We start from the raw sequence: 18178 nt of genomic DNA on the forward strand, positions 1-18178 counted from the left end.
AGAGATCTTAGATAGGGTCTAGCAGCCCCAGAAACACAAGACATGGTCTGAGGTTTTTACACTACATTGGCATGCGAGTTCTTGGTTGCAGAAAAGATTGTCAGCAGCTTTCATGTGGTCACCAGTAGGTTTTTTATGTGTCGTTTAAACTCAACCACAGTACAGTGTTATTAAATGACAGCGTTGTAAAAATAAATGCAGTACACGCGTTTCCTTGCTATTCTGAGAAATGAGACTGTGAACACGTCAGACGGTGCTTCACCAGTAAAGCTAGGCTCGACAGAACAGGTCGTGGTTTCTGCACTGCAGGGGGGTTGTGTTCTCGGGACTTGACTAGGACTTCATGCAAAGTGAATAGAAACGCTGCTAAAACCACAATATTGATTCTCATATTTATTTATCTGTATCGCATAGGCTAGCGCTCCTGCTGTGGAGGAAAAAGCCCTGTGGACAAGCAAACCAACACAGCAAGCAGTCAGAATATATAATGCACTATATAAACGTGACTGTTATTTTTAAAAGTGCTCTATTGAAACTAAACTGAAACCGAAAGTGCAGCCGAAGCCCCGGTGCGCAGACGGAACAGAACTGGATTAGCTATCAATAAATAACTAATACAACAAATAGAGACACACACACACTAGTAAGACGGTGGCGAACAACACAGCTGTGAAGCCAAGCAGCCGAGAAACAGTGAATAATAGCAAATAAGGTTTAGTGCACAGACAAGACACAGAGAGCTCAGGTCCAGCGACATCACAACAGAGGACAAACCTGCGGTGACGTTCTACACAACAGGAAGGGGGAAGGGACCTGTTTTGAGTGACGTGCACAGGGGCCAATGGCAGCTTTGACAGAGTGACGTTTTAGATCAGGTTCCTACAGAAATGCGCAGAAACCCCTCCCCCTCAGGTAGTGCTTCCGACTTTTATTATTGTTATTATTATTATTTTTATTTCTTGGAAGATGCCCTTATCCAGGGCGACTTGAAAGATAACCTGCTTGCTTTGCTGCTGAAAACTGCTGTTTCACACAGGTATGTAGCATGGCTGTCCCCAGCATTTTATAGGGGGTGTTCAACGGCTGATGGCCAGAGAGCTTGCGCTGTCACTTTGAAAATTGAGATTTGGAGCCATTTCAGGCCATATCTGACTAGGATTCAGGACTACAACAGAAACAAGTATTTTCGAGTGAAAACAACAGGCACAATATTATACAGAAGCCAGCGAGAGCGAATGACGTAATCGATCAATATAGCAGCATCAGCACAGGCTCATGCGTCAGTGTCTCTGGCATGAGCACCACCAATGATCCTTTCCTTGAAAATAAAGAATGAAGGTGTCACCACTATCACATAGGAATTTCAGTCTTCTTAGTTTTAGGACTAAATCTTAGAACAAAACCCACACATGTTGCACTTATAGAGCCGGGGGATTTGCTGACTGGTTGCATGAATTTGGGGACCATGAACAGGTATATAATTTTTTTTACATTAAAAAGGGGTTTCAGTCGGTACCCCTGAAACCCCCTGGGGATGCGCCTTGTATGTAGGTGCTCGTGTGACTCATGATGCAGTGGTTGTCTGTGCTGGTGCGGGGACACAGGGCTCCAGGGACACAGCGCTCCAGGGACACAGGGCTCCAGGGACACAGCACTCCAGGGCCACAGGGCTCCAGGGACACAGCACTCCAGGGCCACAGGGCTCCAGGGACACAGGGCTCCAGGGATACAACTGTCTTCTGGTTTCCATTCCACAGGAGCCCCTCAACTGCCTCAATCTTTTCAAAAGCACCTCTATGTTTTTCATTGAGGGAGACAGGCTGCTCTTCTCATTCTGTATTGGCTCTGCTGTGACCAGTGAAAGAGTGTCAGAGAAAGAGGAACTGATGACAGGAAGCGACCTGAAGCAGGAACAGGAACTGGACGTCAGTGAGGAGCTGCTGTCTCTGACAGAAGACATGGCTCTGATTGTCCTCCTCCTCCTTGCTAGTTTTCCAGGTAAGAGGATTCGGTTGTACCACAGTATGTGTGTGTGTGTGTGTGTGTGTGTGTGTGTGTGTGTGTGTTTGTGTGTAGATATCTTTTGCAATAGTTGCACACTTTCCTGATCAAGGTAATGCTGCTGTGAAAGTCACTTGAATGTCCATTTGGCACAACATGTATTGCACTATTGTAGAGTGTGATCCATATGTTCACCGATTCAAACACACCTCTATATTCTTGTTTCTGTGCGATCCATCGCTGGCGATCAGCCTCACAACTCAGAGGAAGTGTGCCACGGTTCAAAAACTGCAGCATCAGTACACCAGGGTTAACCACAGCCAGGAATATAGAATGTGTGAGCTGTGATGGAGTTTAAAATGGGGTTTAGGCAGGAGCTGTCATTTAAATTAATGTGCACCTGCAGATCATTTAAAATATAAAACATGTTGTAATGGAATTGTGACTGAATACTAATAAATGCATTTATAACACAACTATACCAAACTTGGGACATACTGCACTGGTGATTCCAGGACACTACTGGTGCTCATGCTCTAAAATGAAAGCAAGAAACATACATTTATGTGACTGTGTGACCGTCGCCACAGTGACCACACACTTAATTCAATGTCAATGCTGTACAGTTTGTGTAGAGAAATAATCAACAGAGATGCCACTAATTCTGTTATCTTGTCACAACATGCATCATTTCAACAGGACATCATGTCTAATATGCATGTAGGGTTACACTTTAGTTACTGGGTAGCAAAATATACTTTATACGTGATTCATTAACAAGTCTATTAGTGTATGAAGCAGAATTGTAGATGAGTACAGTCTGGGCATAAGGCTTCAATTTACAATTTGTTAATATGATGCAGTTAATAACACACCCTAGATGTCCTTTAGTATCAATTGTATAATACTCTATTAATACCTTCTAAACATGTTCCCATTCATAAAACATTTGCTCACATAATTGACAACCCCTAATCCAAAGTGTTAGCATATAATGAATTGCTTTAATTGAGAAATGCAGTGAGATATTGTTTGTTTTCCCTCGTGCTGCTGCTGCAGGTGGTGACGCCGTGTCAACACTGAGAAAGACCAGTGTCCTGAGAGGAGCATCAGTCACCATCCCTTGTCACTATGAGGACAAATACAAAAGCCGTGTGAAATACTGGTGCTCTGGATATTACTGGACAAGCTGTGAGTCTCTAAAAAGGACTGACTCTCTAATCACACAGAGTGATAAAGTGTCCATCTCTGATGATCCAGCCCAGGGAGTCTTCACTGTGACCATGAGGGGACTGAAGACGGGGGACACAGGCTGGTACTGGTGTGCTGTGGAGATAGGGGGGTACGGCACACCTGATGACAGAGCATCCCTGTACCTCACAGTTACTGAAGGTATGATCTTAAAACAGCACATGCTTGTACTGCAGCTGCACAATCATGAACTTGCTGTCCTGTTAAAAACCTGCATTCAAGCTCCTCTGAGCCACGAGTTTCATTTTCAGAACAGTTGTGAATGCGGACCTTCAATTCTTACCACACTAGAATCATGATCATTTCAAGCTTTTATCATTTATATAGAGAGAGAAAGAAAAAGAGACAGACAGACACAGAAAGACTAACAGACAGAGAGAAAGAAAAAGACAGAGAAAGATAAAAAGACAGACAGACAAAGATTGACAGACATATGGACAGACAGAACAAAAGACAGTGGTGCAGTGGTCGGTCTTGCTGTCCCACAGCTAATGGTACCCGGGTTCAGTTCCAGTCTTGGGTGTCTGTGTGCTGTTTGCTGTTCTCCCCGTGGCCTGACCCGACGCCAGGCTGTTGAGTGTGAGGAACGTGACTCTTCTCATGATGGTCAGTCGGCCTATAGACGCCTGTAGGAGAAGAGCCTGCTGTGTAACTGCTGAAGTGAATTAGCAGCCCAGCGGCCGCAACGCACTGCTGTAAAGCTCTGTATGTGTTTAATGTCTCTGTCTGCAGACGCTGGGGTGCCGTATGTGGTCAATGCCACAGTAACAGGACAGATAGGAGGGGAGGTCAGTGTCCAGTGTCACTATGGACACCCATACCGGTCCAGACAGAAACAGTGGTGCAGGAGTGGAGACTGGAGCTCCTGTCAGACAGCAGGAAGCCCTGGGACTGCAGGACACGGCTCTGTCCTGATCACTGACCACACAGCGGAGGGACTCTTCAGTGTGACTGTGAGCGGACTGCGGCCGGAGGACCAAGGCTGGTACTGGTGTGATATAGGGGACCAGTGTCCTGAGAGGAGCATCAGTCACCATCCCTTGTCACTATGAGGACAAATACAAAAGCAATGCAAAATACTGGTGCTCTGGAAATTCCAGGACAAACTGTGAATCTTTAAAAAGGACTGTCTCTCCAATCATAGAGAGTGATAAAGTGTCCATCCCAGGTGATGATCCAGCCCAGGGAGTTTTCACTGTGCCCATGAGGGGACTGGAGACGGGGGACTCAGGGGTGTACTCGCGGTCATTCCTTGCCAGTACGGCCCAGATCTCAGAGACCATGTGAAAATGTGGTGTGAAAAATGGGAAAGGAGCGACTGCAGGAATCTGGGGAGTGGGGATGACAGAGTGTCAGTGACAGATGACAGAGCTGGGGTGTTTACAGTGACCATGAAGAAGCTGAGCCATGAAGACCAAGGCTGGTACCGGTGTGCCACAGACACGAAGACTGTCCCCCTGTACCTGAAAGTGCTGGAGGGTAAGACATCTCTCTCTTTACATGAGTCCAGTGGCATGAATGCAGGGCCTGTTGTGTGACTGGTGAGAGACCTCAGTCGTCTAGGATGGTGACAGCAGCTCACTCCCTCTTTCCCTAGTTAACTGTGAAATGATTCATTGAGTGTTTCAATATATATATATAAGAATCCTCTTATGAACTAGTAGACACACTTTGGCAGCAACAATTTGTACTTAATTACATTGAATGGAGGTAATTACCAGAGAGAGATGTGTTCTCATTAAATCAGATTGGAAAACAAATCAAGAGAGATTGAACTTGGCAGATATGTGGAAGACCACGGTTACCAGAACACTTACGCACAGGTAAATCGTTCTATATCAATAAATGGAGAAAAGTCTATTAAGATTATTAGAGCTGTGAGAATCTTTCACACGAGAATGAAGGAACTTCATTATAAAATAATAGTTTCACATTTGTGAAAAAGTCAAATGTTTTATTTTAGAAGGATTTTTACCTCTGTATGTGTGCAGGATGTTGTCTAGCATTAATATATGATGCATGTGATCTTTAAGTACGCCATCCACGGTCACTCATGCATTGAATAATGCAGACATAGATGTGAACATTAGAGTGTGCAAGTAAGGATCCCTGGTAGAAATACAATCTACAAGATCCTACAAGATTCTACAAGATCCTTAAGGATCCCCATAGGATCCTGTTCAGGAATGGGATCCTGGTCAAAATCTTGGGTACAACCCTGTGAGGAATATGATTTTATACCAATCATATTGTTTATGAACTTTATCTGGATTTTAGATATTTCAGGAGCACACAAAATTGGATTGTTCAGGTTTGTTAACACAAGGCACATGTATGGCACCTTGTATTCAAAGGCATACAGGTCACATGTTCAATGCGAACAATACAAAATGATACTCTCAAGCAAAGTGCCATATGTGTCTAAGTAGTTTGATCCTATGAGGCACCATTTTCACATCTTATCCAAAAACTATCGTCAAATGTTGCATTGAATCGGTCTTTATTTACATTTTGATGAAGGTAATTATTTTTTTTTAAATAAAAGTATGTGGATTTAAAGTATGATTGATTTTTTTAAATGTCATTAAGCTATGTTTATAAAATATTTCGTAATATGTAGGGACTATATCTATCTCCTAGCCTGGTAGGGGTTCTATTCTATTCTATTCTATGAATACACTCAATTTTCTATATGACTTATATTTGTATATACTATGCAATACATTATTATTATTCAGTTTTTATTGTTTTTTGTAAATACATTTAAATTACATTATTTATGCATTTAAATTACTTTTTTTTAAGCATTCACAAATAACGTACGGAGCAAGGCACTTTTAAAGACAATTTTAGTATTAACGTTACAAATATTATTTTGTTCGCAGTTTCAACATGTTACCACACGTTTTGTGGATCAAACACGAAAGCACCAAAGTATGCAATTCCAATCAATGACGAGAGTGAGTGTGAAGATATAAGCGATGACGATGATGTCATTGCAGACCCTACCTACTGTACCAAGCGCAGGCAGATGACAGTGAGAGTGAGGATGAGATAGAGCAGCCTGCTAGAAAAGCAGCAAGAGGTAGTGATACGTACAGCAATACAATAATGTGTGTAGGAGGGTGTACAGTATAAGAAGACTACTTCTCTGAATGTCAGTAACAAATATTATTATTTAAAAAAATAAAGAATAATTATAATACATTATAAATAACCCATATTAATTTAGTATAGTATACATGTATATATATATATATATATATATATATATATATATATATATATTATATATATTATATATACACAGCTCTGGAAAAAATTAAGAGACCACTCCAAGTTCAGAAATCAATGTTATGTGGTCTCTTAATTTTTTCCAGAGCTGTATATATATGTGTGTGTGTGTGTATGTGTGTGTGTGTAATAATAAAAAATAAAAAAAGTGCAGAATTCATTCAGGCAGTATAGTTGTGTGTAACACTGATTTATTTATTTAGGCAGTTGTGATCACCCAGGCCCGTCTGCTAGTCTTTCTCAAACACAAGGGACAACCACCCGAGGAAAGAGTAACATTACCATACTACCCCTTGAGAGTGTAGACCTTCCACTAACAGCAGACACAAAGGAAAGGAAAAGAAAGGCTCCAACACGGCGATGGGTGAAGGAAGACAGTCCCCTTTTCACACCCACAGAACCCACTTTTGACACACCTAGCTGTATTAAAACTCCTGCTGAATATTTTGGCTCTCTGTTTACTATTGAAATGATTGAACACATTGTTGATCAGACAAATCTATATGTAATTCAGAGAGACATAAACTCCACTTGTTTCACAAATCACAATGAAATTAGACATTTCATTGGACTTCTTTTGTACATGGGTGTGGCGTCTCTGCCATCACTGTATGACTACTGGCCTTTCCAAACTGGTGTTCCACAGGTTGCAGATGTGATGTCTAGTAAACGTTTTTGTTGGCTGCGGCGTCACATCCATTGCAATGATAATGCCCTGCAAGCAGAAAGCACTGATCGCTTCTACAAGGTTTGGCCCTTGTTCAGTATGTTGAGAGAAAGATGTCTGATAATTCCAGCCACACAAAAGTGATAGAAGAAGTAATGGTTGCATATAAGGGCACACGGGCAGGTAATCTCAGACAGTACATACAAAACAAGCCTGATGAGTGGGGTTTCAAACTTTTCTGTCTTGCCTGCTCCAGTGGCATTATCCATGACGTTCTGTTGTACCAGGGACAGAGAACATTTGAACAATCTAATCTGACTGAGGCCGAGTCCAAGATGATGATGTGTGCTAAGGTGGTCATATCCTTGAGCAAAACAATTACCCTGAGCAGTCTGTGGTATATGCTGACAATTTATTTACTGGTATTGACCTTGTTAATTATTTGTTAGCTGAAATGAAGATCCACTATGTGGGGACCGTGAGAGAAAATACAATGTGTGGTTCAGTCTTGCTGGAGACAAAGGTGATGGCTAAGATGCATCGTGGGCATGTTGATTACAACAACAGTGATGGCATAATTGCTGTCAAATGGTATGACAACAAGTGTGTCTCCTTCCTTAGCAATGCTGCAGGTGTGCATCCTATGTCAACTGTTCAAAGATACAGTAAGGAGGAGAAGAAAAAAGTCCCCAATGACTGCCCAGCTGTGGTTTCTCTGTACAGTGCTATGGGTGGGGTAGATCTAAGCAATATGCTGACACATCTGTACAAGACCACAATGAAGGCTGAAAGATGGTATTTGCCTCTCTTTGGGTATGTGCCAGATCTAGCCGTCTGTAACAGCTGGCAGGTGTACAAACGTGATTGTGGACTTCTTTCAGAAAAGGCAATTCCCCTGAAAGATTTCCACCTTAGCATCAGTGATAGTTTACACAAGTCTGTAAGGAAACCTGGGCATCCGTTACTCTCAAGTGCCCCTGTGAATGCAGGGAGGCAGCGAGCCCCACGGTGTGCTAGGCCTACCACTGAGACAATGCATGATGGCTTTGGACATTTCCCAGTGTTTGAGCCAGTCAGGAGAATATGCAAGTTGTGCCCTACTAAGGTGAAAACCTACTGGAGGGGCAGCAAATGCTTAGATGGTGAGTTGGCCCTTTGTCTGTCCTCAGAAAGAAACTGCTTTGTTTCATATCATACCAATTAATGCATAATCTTCAAAATGTGTTTAAAATGCACTTACTTGAAGAAGTATAAAGAGGAGTATACAGTTATGAATTTGTTAATACAATTTAGTTTTTATTCCTTCAATACACTGTTTTAACCCATCAATCAGTTATTACTTATTCCATATTATAGACATGGAGATTTTTAAGTGTTGTTAGTGTTATTTGATTGTATGCTTCAAAATCCCCAAAACATGAATTTTCCACTGTTATACAGACTGTTTTTTTTTTCTTTATGCTCAAGATGTAATGTACAATAACATGACAAATGAAATGATAATTGTAAAATATAGTTTTATAATTCAAATCAGTTTTGGATACATGTTTATTTTACTAGCATCCTTGGATTAAACAATGTGCCACTGGAAGTGATGTTTTCTATTGTATTGCCAGTTTACATACAAATACAACTGAACCAACAAGTAGACGTTGTTTACTCTTTTTGAGCTAGGGGACACATTTGGCACCTATTATTTTTTTATTTAAATTTTTCGCAAAATGAAAAAATGAAATATGCAATCCACCTTATTTTCTTTAGTATTTCATAAAATTAGCAAAGAAAAATTCTAGCAATTCAGATTGTATGTGTGCCCTATAAAGGGTTTGTTAACACAATAACCAATACAAGATAAAGAACCTTGAAGATCAAGGCAAAGGAAGTAGTCTAATAAAATACAATTCAGTCACATTTAATATGTTATGTAAGTATTTAGTAATTAGGAAGTAATTATGTACTCATGCATTCTTTGTAGAACAGCGTTCAGACAACCCTATCACAACACCCTGGTTCCTTGGATTCACAGTTAAAAATCTTGACAGAATCCTTTAGGATCCTTTACAATCCTAGGATCCCCACTTGATGTATTGTCTGTACTGTTACCTATAAGTGGGTTAATGAAAGACATTTTGAAACCCTAAAAGTCAAATAAATATAATATGAATATGGTTTAATGGAAAATGAATATTAATACAAACATACTGTAATAAGACTTTCAGACTTATAATAATATATATTTTATATGACATAGATCAATATTAATACTATAATTTATTGATAATCATATGTTCTCCAGTGGTATGGGGTTTCAGGACATTTGATAAAATATTCAGTTCCAGTTACTCTTTCATTTCCAGATTACTTATATGATTAATAATTTCCAGATTACTTATATATTTAACTCATATGGCACCTTCTCATCACTCCTACAGATCAATACTTATATTTGGGTTATTCTGTGCCGAATAAACTCATCTTCAATGTTAAAGGTACACATGTATACCAAGTACCAAAAACAATACATGAAAATGCAAATTACAAAACATTACTGCTTTTCACTTCATTGATTCTCTAATAAACCATACACAATGTCTTCTTAACAATGTTTACAAATAATATTTACATTTAAGATTCAGTTTGGTTTTGTTTTGTAGTGTGAATTAAGAAAATAATATTCTGATTACATCAGAAACAACTATATTCTAGGCAAGGAATTTAGTTTGGAATACAATATTTCCTATTCATTCATGCAGATCAGTAATAGGACACATTAAACATCTGATCAGAGTAAAATCACAATAGTTAAAATGAATAAAACCTTCTGGATAGTGACCCACATGTTGAGGTAGTTATGTAATTATGTCCAATGTAATTATATATATATATATATATATATATAATTAAATAATAAACCTGGCCACCAGGTTTGCACACATCTCAGGAGGGATTTTGTCCCACTCCTCTTTGCAGATCCTCTCCAAGTCATTAAGGTTTCGAGGCTGACGTTTGGCAACTCGAACCTTCAGCTCCCTCCACAGATTTTCTGTGGGATTAAGGCCTGGAGACTGGCTAGGCCACTCCAGGACCTTAATGTGCTTCTTCTTGAGCCACTCCTTTGTTGCCTTGGCTGTGTGTTTTGGGTCACTGTCATGCTGGAATCCCCATCCACCTCTGGCTGAGGGAAGGAGGTTCTCACCCAAGATTTGACGGTACATGGCCCCGTCCATCGTCCCTTTGATGCGGCGCAGTTGTCCTGTCCCCTTAGCAGAAAAACACCCCCAAAGCATAATGTTTCCACCTCCATGTTTGACGGTGGGGATGGTGTTCTTGGGGTCATTCCTCATCCTCCAAATACGGCGAGTTGAGTTGATGCCAAAGAGCTCGATTTTGGTCTCATCTGACCACAACACTTTCACCCAGTTCTCCTCTGAATCATTCAGATGTTGGCAAACTTCAGACGGGCCTGTACATGTGCTTTCTTGAGCAGGGGGACCTTGCGGGCTCTGTAGGATTTCAGTCCTTCACGGCATACTGTGTTACCAATTGTTTTCTTGGTGACTATGGTCCCAGCTCCCTTGAGATCATTAACAAGATCCTCCCGTGTAGTTCTGGGCTGATTCCTCACCGTTCGCATGATCATTGAAACTCCACGAGGTGAGATCTTGCATGGAGCCCCAGACTGAGGGAGACTGACAGTTTTTTTGTGTTTCTTCCATTTGCGAATAATTGCACCAACTGTTGTCACCTTCTCACCAAGCTGCTTGACGATGGTCTTGTAGCCCATTCCAGCCTTGTGTAGGTCTACAATCTTGTCCCTGACATCCTTGGACAGCTCTTTGGTCTTGGCCATGGTGGAGAGTTTGGAATCTGAATGATTGATTGCTTCTGTGGACAGGTGTCTTTTATACAGGTAACGAGCTGAGATTAGGAGCACTCCCTTTAAGAGAGTGCTCCTAATCTCAGCTCGTTACCTGTATAAAAGACACCTGGGAGTGTGCATGTGTATATGTATGTGTATGTGTATGTTGCATGACTGCATATTTTGTTAATCAGTCTTGAAGGGAGCACTGAAGTGAGGAGCTGAAAGGCATTGTCAGTGAGATGTCTGCTCTGTGGTAAACACACAGGAAGTGACACACAGAAATTAGTATGGTGCTTCACATGTGTGTGTCTTCTGACAGGCTCTTTTATATCATATAACTCAAAACAAACTGAGCTCAGGACTGGGGCACAACAGCAACAACAGGGGAAGGGAGACTATTCAAGGTATTTTTTAATGTTTTAAAGTTCTGGAGGAGATCATGTTGGTGCACATAGAAACTGAGCTAAACATGGGTAGAGCATTACAGTTAAATGTTTAATGTTAAATGAATAAGGCAAGTGTTTATAACACCAAGCCCACTGTTCTCACATCTTCTGTAACTTAATCATTCAGTGTTTATAGCTTGGTTATTAAACATTTACCAACCGCCATTGTTGTACCCAAACTGTCACTAACTGGCAGCACCAGGGCAGGAATCGTATTGTTATTTATTACTTATTTCTTAGCAAACATATTCATAGTGACTATCTCAGTTGATAGTCATTAACTGTTATTAACTGGGGGAGGGTGAAGAAAGAAAAATCACAGATTTCTAAACATAAAGTATACATTAGAAACAAAACAAGAGTGGTGCATGAATGTCTTCACTGTGTCTGCTTTCTCAGTGCTTTGCCTTCCAGTATGTCGATCCAGGACTCGCAGTACCAGCATAGTCTCCGGAGCGCTCTGTGTGCTGGTGCTAGCCTTATTCACTGCGGTGACATTACTGCGTCCATCCTCTCTGGCTGTTAATGTCTGCCCGTGCTGTATTTGTATCCCAACTCCTTCTTCTGATAGAGAGTTTCTCTGATCCTGGAAGGAAAAGGTCTCTGCAGCCGAGTACTGCACTGAGTTCCTGCTCATCCCTGACCCTGATCCCTGGCCCTGACTCACATGGACTTTGTAACAGCGGATGGTGATGATTAATTTAGAGCACAATAATCACAAACAATCCCCGTTCCCCAGGAAACAATTTGGCTGGATCCAAGAACTACTTTGTTGTGTATCGAACGGCCAGGGGGCTGACGATTCAAAGCACAACACTGAGCGCAGTGAGCAGTGCGTTAAAACCTTTATTTGAAAATGAATTCATTTTTCTATCTTGCAGAGATACAGTGAGGGAAGATAGTATTTGATCCCCTGCTGATTTTGTACGTTTGCCCACTGACAAAGAAATGATCAGTCTATAATTTTAATGGTAGGTGTATTTTAACAGTGAGAGACAGAATAACAACAAAAAAATCCAGAAAAACGCATTTCAAAAAAGTTATAAATTGATTTGCATGTTAATGAGAGAAATAAGTATTTGATCCTCTATCAATCAGCAAGACTTCTGGCTCCCAGGTGTCTTTTATACAGGTAACGAGCTGAGACTCTCTTAAAGGGAGTGCTCCTAATCTCAGCTCGTTACCTGTATAAAAGACACCTGTCCACAGAAGCAATCAATCAATCAGATTCCAAACTCTCCACCATGGCCAAGACCAAAGAGCTGTCCAAGGATATCAGGGACAAGATTGTAGACCTACACAAGGCTGGAATGGGCTACAAGACCATCGCCTAGCAGCTTGGTGAGAAGGTGGCAATAGTTGGTGCGATTATTCGCAAATGGAAGAAACACAAAATAACTGTCAGTCTCCCTCGATCTGGGGCGCCATGCAAGATCTCACCTCGTGGAGTTTCAATGATCATGAGAACGGTGAGGAATCAGCCCAGAACTACACGGGAGGATCTTGTTAATGATCTCAAGGCAGCTGGGACCATAGTCACCAAGAAAGCAATTGGTAACACACTATGCCTTGAAGGACTGAAATCCTGCAGCGCCCGCAAGGTCCCCCTGCTCAAGAAAGCACATGTACAGGCCCGTCTGAAGTTTGCCAACATCTGAATGATTCAGAGGAGAACTGGGTGAAAGTGTTGTGGTCAGATAAGACCAAAATCGAGCTCTTTGGCATCAACTCAACTCGCCGTATTTGGAGGAGGAGGAATGACCCCAAGATCACCATCCCCACCGTCAAACATGGAGGTGGAAACATTATGCTTTGGGGGTGTTTTTCTGCTAAGGGGACAGGACAACTGCACCGCATCAAAGGGATGATGGACGGGGCCATGTACCATCAAATCTTGGGTGAGAACCTCCTTCCCTCAGCCAGGGCATTGAAAATGGGTCGTGGATGAGTATTCCAGCATGACAGTGACCCAAAACACACAGCCAAGGCAACAAAGGAGTGGCTCAAGAAGAAGCACATTAAGGTCCTGGAGTGGCCTAGCCAGTCTCCACACCTTAATCCCATAGAAAATCTGTGGAGGGAGCTGAAGGTTCGAGTTGCCAAACATCAGCCTCGAAACCTTAATGACTTGGAGAGGATCTGCAAAGAGGAGTGGGACAAAATCCCTCCTGAGATGTGTACAAACCTGGTGGCCAACTACAAGAAACGTCTGACCTCTGTGATTGCCAACAAGGGTTTTGCCACCAAGTACTAAGTCGAAGGGGTCAAATACTTATTTCCCTCATTAACATGCAAATCAATGTATAACTTTTTTGAAATGCGTTTTTCTGGATTTTTTTGTTGTTATTCTGTCTCTCACTGTTAAAATACACCTTCCATTAAAATTATAGACTGATCATTTCTTTGTCAGTGGGCAAACGTACAAAATCAGCAGGGGATCAAATACTTTTTTCCCTCACTGTAAATGGTACATTGTCTACTGAAGCGATTGATCAACATACCTTACAGGATAGTCCTGATGTAAGTTAAAGCCAATGATATCCTCCTCACTGGGAAGCTTTGCAGTGTGGTTGAACTCTGACTGACACACATGCACGCAAAGAACAACGTTACCAAACCACTGAGACTCAAAGGAAACCTCTGGAATAAGACGTGTGCATGAGGCGATTTACCTGTAAAATCCCTAATTCAAATTGAGGGAGAACATGTTTTTAAAGTCTGCCAGAGAAAGGGAAAGGCAAATAGCTGACAGTTATTTAATGGAGAAGTATATATATGTATTTGGACTCGATCACTTAATCAGAGACTCCCAGTCCTGGGGCTCCGTATGGAACTCCAACCACCTTTCCTGGACAAGCACGTGTCCGGTGTACTGTAACTGAAACTACAATTAGACTAAAAACAGTACAACTTTTCTTTTATATGGGGACTTTAAAAACAAGTTTCTCCAAGCACTTTGCAAGCAGTTAAAACATGAAACAATAAGTTCCAGAGCACAAGAGAAAGGTAACTGTGAGTTTTACAGTGACAGTGAGCGATAGCTGTGGCATTTTTTCACAGGGATGTAATGCTGATTCCGTACAGCCTTCTGCTGAAGATATATACCAGTGCATGAATGGTGTGAAGACCCAGATATCACAGGACGATGCTCAGGTGCCCTCTCGCCACACTCTCCACACTCTCCATGTTTTTCCACGCTGATACGCTCACTCTCACACAACTCTTGCTCCTATGCCTTCTGTTCCAGATGAACCAAAGTGCGAGCATCTGCTTTTGCACTGGATGCTGCCAATCCTAATAATCAGCTGAGACCAGAACACACACAATGCCACACACTTCCACGGTTGATAGAAATCACTTGATCGACCGCTTGAGGTTTTTAGACGGCAAACTCAGTCGGTGAATCATTCGTGATTTGTGTGAGAAATGAGAAGACGCGCAATGACATACTTCTGGCTAAGATGCACAGGTGCTACAGAGAGACACGTGGCATCAAGCTCAATTGCATGACCACTTACTGATCTCACAGATGTGCAGTAGCAGTAAAATACTGTATAAATCCCCCCTTGCTATATGGCAGGATTTCTGGTATCAGAGCATCTACTGAGATCTAATCTCAAAACTGGCCCTGTGTCACCTGATGTGCCCTCGTGCCCACTAGCCAATCACCATTTACAGTCTCACTGGCCAATCACTATTAACTGTTTTAAATCAATCAATCATATTATGTAAATGCATTGTCTAATTAACATGCAGCTTCTGCAGGACTATTCCAAGACTGCAGTTTAAACCCTGATCTGAAAGTGTAGGTTTTAATTTTGACACGCTGCTCCGTACCCCACACACACACCACAGCCCAAACCTTGACCCAAACCTGTTCTCAACAAATGATGTCTTCGTCAAACGCAAATCTTTTCCAGGCTCCCGAATCAGGGGAAGAAGACATCTACATTGCAATGACTGGCCTGGAGAAAGAAAAATGCACAAAAGCAGGAGGGTAAACACAATTTCCTATTGGTGTGGATGATAATTGATGTTTCTCATGTACCCGTATTTATTTGATGCTGGAACTGAGATTGTTACACTTTAAGACATCAAGTAATATTGTTTTCCAAATTCCAACATAAAGAAATATCTGCAGAAGAACTGTAGGATAAGAACAATGTCTTATTTTTTATTTTTTTATGATAAATCTGCTCATTTTCACTTAATGTTGAATTTAGGATTCACTGGCCCGGTCCTTTAAAAAGAGATAAGACATCTAAACAATATGTACAGTGTTTCATATATTTTGGGTTGCTAGTTATAAAATATAATTACCTTCACCACAAGAATTCTTTGCCTAAAACAAGACATAGAAACGTCCTGAGATTTGTAATGATTTAATAATTTGTTTCTCGTTTCTTTTCAAGTTTAATTGCTCTCTCATCCCACTCCATGAGCAAGGTTGGAGACGCAGGGCAGCGGCAACCATGATGGCATTCTCAGATTGTCCTCCCCGCTGTTTTAATATGGACACGGACACAGACATGCAAGGGAAACTAAGGGGAAGGGCTTCTAGGAGTGAGAGCAGGTCCCCTTACACAGAGGGACCAGCAGACAGACCAAATAAATGTCCCAAAGTGCTTTACAAGGAGAAACACGTCTAAAGCAACCCCCCCCACACACACACACACACATTTTCACGCTTGCTGCTCATAGATGGCCCATTGTCTTCTTTCAATACCTGATGGCTTGCAGTCTGGTCTCAGTGAGTCATCCAAGTGAGTTAGCAGTGAGCAAGAGAGGCAGACAAGAGACAGATCTGACCCCGGGTTTAAGTAAATTTATTTTTTCCTGAGGGAAATTAATGACAGAAATTAGCCATTTCTTCTGACGTTCAGAACTTGTCAACTGTGCAGAAAATGCTAGACACACCTGTGGGTCGAAACATAAAGTAACTTCTTGTTCATACGACATACGTTGCTTTCTGGTGCGCACGTTTGAAACTGTCAGATCCAGCTGGATCATTGGTTTTGCCCCCGTGGTAAATTTACTGCCACACATCCAGGCCTGGGTAGACCTATCTTGACCTAGAACCTATTGATTGAACACTTGCCTTGTGTTTAGATGTGACCTTCTCCCCCTCTGGATGTGTTTTTGCTCACAATCCTGTCTCTTCTGTAGGACGGTTCCTATGAATCTACAATAGCGTCGGAAGCTCACAGACTCCTGCAAAGATCCTAGCCTTCCTTCTGACTCAGCGCCATAAAGAGATCCAGTCAGAAGCAGCGAATGGAAGCGACAAGAACTGAATCAATTCAACTGCAATTCATTAAAATTAAATTAATTTCAATTAGATTCAATTTAAAGTAGTCTCAAATAATTTAAATTCAATTTAAATCTTTGTTTTGTTTTTTGTTCGCAAACAAATTGCCACAGGGTACTGCACATGATCACACTAGCAAATTTAGACATACACATTAGTAATAATGCTAACAATGGCACACATCTATATATAAAATACGAAATATAATACCAGAACACAACTGCGATACGACACAAGAGTAATGACTGGCTTTTCACCATGAAATCTTGATTCCCCCTCTCCATTGTTACTCAGACTAATTCAGACTTCGAACAGCTGAGATGTTTCTCTAACCGGCAGTCAGGAGAGGTAAAGAACATTCTGCTGAGCAGGTTAACCTTCTGTCTGTGTCAGATGTTTCATCTTTTACCCGAAACCGATCTCCCCAGGACTGTTAACAGAGCTTGTGGCCATTCATTAAGGCAGAGTTTAATTAAAAGGGGTGGGAGTGTGTGTTGCTACAGCATGCCCAAACTGCACAGGCCGAGCAGAAACCTCTGAGTCTGTAAGACGAGTAACAGATGAGTTTGTCTCCTCAGACTAATTTTGCCAGCAGTTTACCCTGTTACTTACTTCTGAGCCTCAGTGCTCGATTTCTGTATGAACTTCTTCTGTTGGCTAATATTAAACTATCAGTGAGGGTGCTGATGCAAGTTATTGGTCCTTTTTCATCATTAATGTTGTAAATAAACCTAAATCTTTTGACCTATGCACTTCTGAAAGGAACTTTAAGTGACTAAAGGAGCAGTTTATAATTTATTAAAGGTGCTATATCAACAATGTCATTCCAGTCAATGAACAGCAGGGGTACTCAGTGTGGGTCATTGTGCACTATTTCACACTCTTTGCATGATGTTTTAGTGCCAGATTGATATTTTACGGAGCCCTGGAGGGGACATGAAGTAAAAATATCTATATATTGTAGAAACAATTTAATATATCGTGTGCATGTTTTATTATATCGTGGACCCGATTTAGCAAATTGTGGGAATGAGTTATTATATTGTGGGAACTATTTGTGAAACTACATAATTTGTAGATTCCCCTTTTACTTCCTGTTTACATCACCACTGCATGCATGTCCCAAACTGTCTTTGTTACACGTGACAGGATCGCATTCAGAAGGAAGCAGTGTATGGAGTGACTTCACTGTCAAAATTTAAGAGTTATGTTCAAATATAACCATTTTACTTTTCAAAGTTTGTATGTTCACAGTTAGACATGTCCTACTACTATGAATAAAGGATGTATATGTTTTTACTAATATTAACAATATCATTACAACAATGTATATTTTATATTTTATATGT

At 41.2% G+C, this 18178-nt stretch overlaps 1 protein-coding gene across 3 annotated transcripts; it reads left to right on the top strand.

The window, feature by feature from the left end:
• The first annotated feature begins 888 nt into the window (after nucleotides 1-888).
• Nucleotides 889-17525, top strand: LOC136761845 (polymeric immunoglobulin receptor). 3 transcript variants are annotated; one of them, XR_010820402.1, is made up of 7 exons: nucleotides 889-1036; nucleotides 1758-1998; nucleotides 3061-3393; nucleotides 3985-4731; nucleotides 14582-14674; nucleotides 15442-15518; nucleotides 15934-17525. XR_010820402.1 is itself a non-coding variant. In XM_066716199.1 (4 exons), exons 2-4 carry the CDS (start codon nucleotides 1797-1799, stop codon nucleotides 4302-4304), a joined length of 855 nt encoding a protein of 284 aa, XP_066572296.1. In that variant the 5' UTR covers nucleotides 889-1036; nucleotides 1758-1796; the 3' UTR covers nucleotides 4305-6028. The 3 variants fall into 3 exon arrangements, 1 of the variants encoding a protein (XP_066572296.1); XR_010820400.1 differs by having other exon boundaries at nucleotides 15442-17525; XM_066716199.1 differs by lacking the exons at nucleotides 14582-14674; nucleotides 15442-15518; nucleotides 15934-17525 and having other exon boundaries at nucleotides 3985-6028.
• The last annotated feature ends 653 nt before the right edge of the window (nucleotides 17526-18178 follow it).

Source organism: Amia ocellicauda, chromosome 2, assembly GCF_036373705.1.
Source record: "Amia ocellicauda isolate fAmiCal2 chromosome 2, fAmiCal2.hap1, whole genome shotgun sequence".
Taxonomy (NCBI): Eukaryota; Metazoa; Chordata; class Actinopteri; order Amiiformes; family Amiidae; genus Amia; species Amia ocellicauda.